At 37.1% G+C, this 8674-nt stretch overlaps 1 protein-coding gene across 2 annotated transcripts in view; it reads left to right on the forward strand.

Annotated features, from left to right (window-relative positions):
• LOC117287720 (C3 and PZP-like alpha-2-macroglobulin domain-containing protein 8) overlaps positions 1–8454 on the forward strand; it is a 60155-nt gene extending 51701 nt beyond the window's left edge. For both annotated transcript variants that reach the window (XM_033768219.1, XM_033768220.1), the window contains exons 34-40: positions 521–608; positions 1548–1728; positions 2844–2960; positions 3518–3745; positions 4785–5573; positions 6114–6145; positions 6833–8454. In XM_033768219.1, coding sequence (XP_033624110.1) covers positions 521–608; positions 1548–1728; positions 2844–2960; positions 3518–3745; positions 4785–5573; positions 6114–6145; positions 6833–7078 — 1681 coding nt within the window. In that variant the 3' untranslated portion in view covers positions 7079–8454. The remainder of the gene's footprint in view (positions 1–520; positions 609–1547; positions 1729–2843; positions 2961–3517; positions 3746–4784; positions 5574–6113; positions 6146–6832) is intronic.
• The last annotated feature ends 220 nt before the right edge of the window (positions 8455–8674 follow it).

The following is an 8674-nucleotide window of genomic DNA, read 5'->3' on the forward strand; positions in this document are numbered from 1 at the left end:
TAGTGACTTGTAGGAGATATATGTAGTGGTTTCAGTCCATTCACATTTTAATTTGGTATTTTATTAGTACTTTCAATAGTACTATTATCTCCAAGCATATAGCTTCCCCTCCCAAGTATTTTATTCACATCACTTCTCAATCCTGTAACATATTTATTTTGTACCGCTTCTGCTTGAACTGTTCTGCCATCTTGTTCGCTAACTATGAATTTATTGTTGATATATAAATGTATTTTGTGTCAGTGTAGCTGTCATGTCTTAGGTTTGCATGTCCTTTTGTTTGTGTGTTTGTCTGTTTGTCTGTTTGTTTTGTTAGTCTGGCTGTTTTTTTACAAGCTTCTGCTCATCAAACAGCCCCATGTCAAAACAGCCCCATTTATTTATTACATTTTACAGCTTACTGTTATTTGTTGCTTTACTCCATACATGTAGTTAAATGTACTTCTAGATGTTTTTCATTGAAGTGAGGAAAATCTGAATTGAATTGAATTAAACAGTTTTTTAAATTTATTATGATCAGATGGTTGTATGACGGCTCATCCAACATGGCCGTGATTGAGGTGTCTCTGATCACAGGATTCACAGCTGATATTGAGAGCTTGGATTTGGTAAGTCTTAACATTTTGCTTTGTTTTTGCATTTAAAGGGTTTGGGTACTTTTTGTGCCACACCAAACACTCACTTTAAACTATGGTTTAAAGATTGTAGAAAGCTTCCCTTAACATGTTACTTGCTGTGGTGCTGTAATTTTTCTGAAATGAGTAAATCAATTTCACAAAAATAATCTTGTTCTCAATGAGTTTTGATCTACAAAGGAAACTAGTCCAACCAGTTCCTCTTTCATTTTGAATACACATTTGAGTAAAAACATTTATTTGTTCCATGTACTCATTTTATGCGTATTATTTTCTTGATTGTCTTGTCTTGATTTATTTTTTTGAGACAAATTATAAAAAATTGTATGTGTCTTGAAACCAAATTCCATTGTTATTTTCTAAGAGCTGTGTATTTATAATATTGTGTGAAAAAGTGTGTCATTTTTTGTCACTGCTTTATTTTATATTGATTGTAATGTTTTCTATATTTTGGATTAAATTCAACAATTTGGTTTGCCTCATTGTACTACATTGTCATTTCTAAGAACTGTGTATTTTTAAAAATGTGTGAAAACATTTATTTGTTCCACTGCGCTTTACTTTATGTGTTTTGTTTTCTGGTTTTGTTTATTGAGAAAACTTATCATGTTCAAATGCCTCTTGAAACCATATTTTTCCATTTATATTTCTAAGAACTGTGTATTTTAATAATAACATGTGAAAACATTTATTGATGCTATTGTGCTGTATTTATTATGTATTGTTTTCATTTTTAACTCTTAGATTTCTTTGTTGTTTTGTGTATGTGCAACGGTGCGCAGCACTTTATTTCATTTGTATTGCTTTCTGTATTTTATTTACAAGTACACCAAAGCTTTAAAAAGCGTTCATAAAGACGTTTGTACAACTTGTCTCCCTAAAACAACCCTCTCTTTATTCTCCATGTTGTAGCTTCTTCGAGACAAGTACACCAAGGTCAAACGCTACGAGATCGAAGGTCGTAAGGTCATCCTGTACTTTGATGAGATACCCAGCCAGTGTATGACCTGCGTCAGTTTCGATGCGTACCAAGACTTCTTGGTAGGGAAAACCCATGCTGTCCCAGTCAAGGTGTATGACTACTATGAGCCTCGTGAGTAGACCTCGTGATTTCATTCTCTCATACATTCATACAAAACATTGTTTTAAGTTTTAAACCTAGAATTGCCCATTTTTTTTTTTTTAGCTTTTTTAAATTTTTATATTAGAAAAAGCAAATAAGTTTTTCTCACCAAACAGAATGTATCTTGCTGATTTGTGTTCCTTGGGTACATCCCAAAGTCTATAATATTTCTGTAGTTATAATGCCCTCTCATAATAACAAATGTAACGATTTATGACACTTTTTTAATACATAAAATATCATAGATGGTAGGCCTACATGTATGACAATGGAATTTTTTGGTCCTTTTTAATTATTTTGAAATGGTTATTTAGCTTGCACAATGTGTTTTTTGGTATTGCTTGCAATATTACTTCTTCAAATGTTTGCTCCTTTGAAAAAAAAAAAAAAATCCAACTATATTATTATTTAGTTTGCAATTTTATTTTTTCAGTTGAACAGTTTTCTGCAGACTCGGAATGAATCTTGGAACAAATCTACAGTGAACTGTAGATTGAGTCAGAATGTAGATGTAAAATCAACCTACCGTTACATTGTAGATTTGTTAATAATAATCTCAAGGTTTCTCAATAGTGTGACATTGTATAAATGATGTTATTATTATAACATGGTTTTTAGTGATGTGAGTTTTTACTTCTTCATAATGTGCGTTTTTCACTCATTGCATTTGGATCATCGTTATACATTATCATTTTCCATGTGTCCATTTGTTGTATTTTGTAAGTTGTTGTGTTGTATTGTTGATGGCGCCTAGCCTCAACACTCTGTCGTTGGATATGTGTGACCTATACATTTTGCTGTTATTTTTGTATTATTATTACTAATAAACAATTAATTACATATTTGTTAACTGATTTTTTTTTTTAAATGTGTATTTTCTTGTAATTTCCTGAATGTAAAGCATTTTGAGACCTTATTAGAAATGCTATATCAAGAATAAACTATTATTTAGGCCTTTTATTGTTAACTGAGTATTCCGCTAAATAGCTTCATATTTATATATAAACCAGAAGAAACCTTACATTCATAGCTAAATGCCAAAGTTCTCACCATTTACATTTTTAGTAATTTATTCTCACGATCAGACTTTGAAGCCTCCAAGTTCTACAATGTGAGTTGGGATAGTCCCCTAGCGAGGGAGCTGTGTGAGGATGACCACTGTAATCAAGTCCATGAGACCCAAGATAGTGACCACAGCGCTGGTAAGTTGAAACAAAGAAGCCACATAATGTTTGTGTGTGTGTGATAATTTCCCTTGTTGGTCTGCCTTTTTGTCCTTGGGTGTTGAGGGGGGATGGGTGAATAATGTAAATGCAGAAACACATATGATGCGATCACCCATGAGTTGTTTGTTGACCTAGGTCATTCCCTATGTTTGAATTTGTTTGAAATGAGCATAATCTATACTTTAATACTTTCAAAACCCCGTGTTGATATCACCTTCAAAAATTGTGAAAGTATAATTAGCAACACCAAGAGATCGGAGATTGAAACTGAGGTAAAAGGGTTTTAAAATGGAGTTGTCTATTGAACTTACATCTGCACATTTCAATGCTCATTTGATGTTATTTATCAGGAAGGGACTTGCCAAAAAAATTCACCCCTGTTGGCCCGTTTTGTTATGTTTCCCCATAGGCCTACTGTTATTTCAAACTAACAACCCACTTAGCTTGATCACGTCGCAAACATTTCAAAAGGAACGAATAAGGGAGAAATATCTACATTTTCCTTTTTCTCACAATTTTTTTTCGCCTCTCAGCCGATCAGCCCATCGAGAACTACAACCCGGAAAATTGTAACTCCATCTTCGGGGACTGTCAATCGTCGTTCGATCTGATCCAGTGCAAGTGTGAGCGTACCTGCGACACCTCCGGCCCCAAGGTGTGCGCCAGCAATAACATCACCTACCTCAGTTACTGTCACATGGAGGTCGCCTCATGTCAGTTGAATGTAGACCTGGTGGCAAGACCGCTCACTGAATGTCCAGGTAAAAATAAATAATCCACAGAACTCGGGAAAGTACGGAGTATACAGAACCAGTACTACGCAACAGAGATTTACAAATGGTTCTACCACAAACCTCATCTAATTAAACTCCCACCATGCAAGGAATCCAAATTATTTTCTATAATCCTCATGCAAAAAGTAACATCTATTGAATCTTTGCGTTACTCGCTGCTAAAACCTGGGTTTGGAACTGCTCTAGCAGTGAGGGTTCTAGTTCCATCCAAGAATTTTGTCAGTGGATTTTTTTTTTCTTCATAGAACTCAGGAAAGTACTAAATACACATCAGTGTTTGGGGTAAAAACCAAATTATATAAAACTAGCCCTATGAAGTACAGGGACACTTAGCTGTAAAAGTGGGTGCTCGTTCAAGAGATTCCATCACTCCCCTTCTAAAGAAACTTCATTGGTTGCCCGTAGAAAAACGTGTTGTATTTAAGAATCTTATCATGTGTTTTAAAGCCCAGAATAATCTTGCTCCATCTTATATGTCAGATCTCATTCATAAGCACAATCCAGTACGTACACTTCGATCATCGTCACAACACCTCCTTGCAGTACACCCTGTTAATATGCATACCTATGGAGACCGTTCCTTTGTGGCATCGGCTCCAACTCTGTGGAATTCTCTGCCCCTGACGATCAGGAATACATCTTCCCTTGTTGATTTCAAGAGTGCCTTAAAGACACACCTTTTCTTACAATAGTTTACCATTCTTGTATTGTTGTGTCGTTTTGCTTGTAGTGGTGTTATTTGTCCCCTTATATTTATGTTGTTGTAAATTGTATAGTGTACTTCTTTGTAAAGCGCTTAGAGAATTAAGTGTTAATTATTAGGCGCTATATAAATCAAAAGTTATTATTATTATAAAAGTGTAGGGTTTAAGCATCCTGTCTTAAATGGTTGGTTGAATATAAGTATGTGTTCCAGGGAAGAATTGTTTATTTATTTTTTAACGGTGTGATATTTGAGTTTGATGAATTTTATTTTTACTCTTTTTTTTTGGGCTTCCTTTTTCAGTTATAGAAAAGGCTACAAAGGCCCCTATACCAGCAAGTTCTGGCTCGCCTTGGCGTAACCATGGCAACACAGACAAAGGCACTAAATCCTACGCAGAAGCGTCGGACAACGATCAGAGCAACTACTCATCGTACGGCGATCAAGAGCCGAGTGCGATAGGAGACGATCCGACATCGTTTAATTACGACAGCCTGTACCATCTGCCGAAGAGATTCTTTCTAGACGGAGAGAAAGCAAAGGAGTGGGGGACTGAGGACACGGAAGTACCGGAGGTTGTGCATAGACCATTTGCTTGGTGGGATGAGGACCCCACTCCCTCTCTTGATAAGCCCCTCCCTGAGCCTCTCCCACAAGTGGGAGGCCTAGAGGTGACAAAAGGCGAGGAAGAGGTCCCAACTGCCATGGAGCATCCTCAAATCATGACGCAACAAGTCGAAGAGGTGCTTGACGGTGAGGCAGACAGGTTGACAAAATCACAGAGCGATGAAGGCACTGATACTGTACTGTTAGAGAAAAACCTAGATGGTACAGGTCTTGGAGTGCAGGAAGAAACTCCTTCTCAGTACCCTCGACATGAAGATGAAAGAGTTGAGATCGACGAAGACGTGGAGAAGGTTCAAAAGGACGTAGAAGAGATAGGAGAGCTAAAGGAAGAATGGCTTGAAGATGGTGGATTCAGAGATGAAGAACCTACAGATGGAGACAACAGGGAAGCGGTTGAGCCTCCTTCAGAAACTGGATACTTGACTCCCCAAGAATTACCCAAGTACTACTCCCTGGAGACTGAGGGTAGGTCCTTAAAAGTTTACAAATCAAACTTTTCTGAAATCTCACTGATGTCCATGTTGACGCCAACTGTGGTTGTGTGTTCCAGAAGGGATTGGGCTATGATTAGCTATACTCAAGAAAGATGGTTTTAAATGTAGAAATTAATTAATTTGAATGAGTACCTCCTTTGTTGTATCAGAGCAGAAAGGACTTTATAAGTCCTTCAGCTTTAAGCCAACTGGGTCTTTCTAGTTCTTATTAGTCCTTTCTGCTCTGAGTCGACTTAGGTTTTATAAGTAATTTTTCCTCCGAGTCGACAGTCTTTTGGGGTCTTAAAAGTCCTTTCTTCTCTGAGCCGACTTTGTAATGTTGGGTCGTTTGAACTCCTTTCTGCTCTGAGCCGACTGGGTATTGTTACATAGGTCGTTTAAACTCCTTTCTGCTCTGAGCCGACTTGGTCGTTCCTCGTCTTATAAGTCCTTTCTGCTCTGAGCAAACCAATAGTTCCTCAGTTACCCATGCAGATGGATAATTTGCTGTAAATTGTTGTTCACTTTATAGGTGCCAGGGGAAGAGTTTCTCCACAGGAAAATGTGAGTAAATGCAATTTAAGTTCACACTTTACCACCAGTTGGTTCAGCACTGGTTATATTGTTTTCCTGTACTACCTGTTATTTCATTTTAGATAGCCCTGTTCACAAGACAGAGTCGATTGCCAGGATGTAAACCCCCCTGAAACAATTTTTAATTTGAATGTGGGGTAGCACAAATTTTGGTTCACTCGTACGTCCGGCTGGCGGGTGAAAAAAGGAAAGCCCCTGTTTGCATGTGTTCATCTTTGACTTACAGACAAATTCAGACTTTTTTTCAGAATATCATCCCTGTATAGCCATCTTGGGCAGATTTTTTGGTCTGTTTTGCATGTTTGATGTAATTTTTACTGATTGTTATGTGCTGTAATTTTTTATTGATTTTTTTTTTTTTTTTGCATTTGCTTATTTTTGGATGGATTAATTTTCATAATTTTAATTTTCTTACTGGAATTGTTTTTGTTATGCTCTCTCCAACAGGCTGGTCCTGGAGAGAGCGCAATATTAGTTCAATAAATTATCAATAAATTATCATAATTAAATCCAAGACATTCTGCATTCTAGAGCAGAATTCTTCACCACTAGACTACTGGGCTCTCCCAGCGGTGAGAGAACAGGATTCAGAAATTTTCTCTCCTCATGTTTTTTTTTTCGTTACTAATTTTTTCCCCACTTTTTGTTAAAACCCAGGTGCAAGATGATATTGATCAACCAACTCCCAATGAGGAAACGCCAACACAGTGGATGGCGGAAACGGACGTACTCCGTAGTCCCCGGGTTGTTGGGCTAGACACCATGGTAAACGACGAAGCGGCAGTGCCTGCTGCCACCGTTGACGAGGCTGCGCATATTGATGGTGAGACGACGCATGAGCGAACAAAACACCACCACAAGGCAGCAACAGAGAGACGGCGAAGAGGGATGAGAAAGGCTTAAGAAGAGGCTCAGGTACCAGCTTATCAATAAGAAGAAATTTAAACAAAATTGCTTAGCTCACTCTGTCGAGTGATTTATTTTGATGGCCAGCATTAAGGGTCAGTTTCGTCATTTCACACAAGGGAAGCTTGAAAATATGGCACCAAGATTTTTGTGCGCATGCAAATAATGCTAATCCCTGAAAAAGAGGAAAAAAGAGATAGGTTCACACAAGGGAAGTTCACACGAGGGAAGCTTATAATATACGTGTCACCAACTTTGTTTTGTGCATTCATAAAATGCTTGCCCCTTCTGATTTTCTGCTGCAAACTACAGGGAAATAACTCTGTTTATGAGACTGCAAAAAGGCTGACTAAAATTGTAACTATAAGCTACTTGTGGTATGTGGGTTTCAGTGTCTTTTTAGGGCATTACTCACTAAGTTAAAGCATAGACGTGCCTTCTGCTACATATGGTCACAAACAAATGAGCAAAATTTTATCATTGTGGAGGACTTGAGCCAGTTTAAATTTTTGTGAAAACTGTAGATTGTTTTAAAATGATTATAGATCTAGGCTGTATTGGGCTTGTTTGTCAGAGAGCAGTTAAAAAAATAATCGTGAATTTGTTTTAATATTCAACTGTATTATTCAAACAGTTTGAATAATTTATAAATACAGCATGCCAGGTTTTTAACATTTAAGTATACATAATATATATACTTCTTTCTGTATATACATATCTAGATATATTTTGTAAGTGATTCTAGAACTTCCCCCCCTGTCCCCATAATGGACTGGTCCTAAGAGCGGGGCTAACTATTTGGATATCTTCCTAAAGACCCAATCGGTGTTCCTATTGGACTTTTTTTAATTATAGTACTGCAACCTTTCTAAGAATGACAAACTTAAATCCAGTGGGGACGGATGGTAAACGGACCTACCTGTCAACTTCTTGCGACCCTGATGTTAAACCAACATGGACAACTTCCGCGCAGCCACGGAAGCTAAGTAGGGCTGCTAAACTGTCCAATGGGAAAAACTCTGTGCTGTTAACCCACCACGACCACGCAGTAAAATGCTATGCAAACTTCAGAGGAATACAGTCCAGGTGGAAACGCACGGTAGAGTTACACCAAAGCCAGTCACGGTATTGCATGGCAGCAGAAGAAAAAGTCTGATGGGAACATGGCTTGAATTACTTCAAGTAAACTGAGACTGTTTAATCTCCTTTTACAATTCAATTATAAAAAGACTGAAAAAAACACACTAAAAAAACTCTTTGTTCACATCTAGGAGAAACTCATGATAACAATTTGTTTTTCGCATATTTTATGTACAAATGTATCAAAATTTGACCATGATGTACAGTAACTAAGAAAGGGTTTTCCTATCAATTTTGTTCACATCTAGGAGAAACTCATGATAACAATTTGTTTTTCGCATATTTTATGCACAAATGTATCAAAATTTGACCATGATGTACAGTAACTAAGATAGGGTTTTCCTATCAATTTTGTTTTGAAAATTTTATGCAGAACTGTTAGTTAAATTCATTCCGAAACTGTTTCATAGCAATGATGCTTATTTTTATCAGCAAACCTTTCATTATTGTTGT

This window comes from Asterias rubens, chromosome 3 (assembly GCF_902459465.1).
Source record: "Asterias rubens chromosome 3, eAstRub1.3, whole genome shotgun sequence".
Classification (NCBI taxonomy): Eukaryota; Metazoa; Echinodermata; class Asteroidea; order Forcipulatida; family Asteriidae; genus Asterias; species Asterias rubens.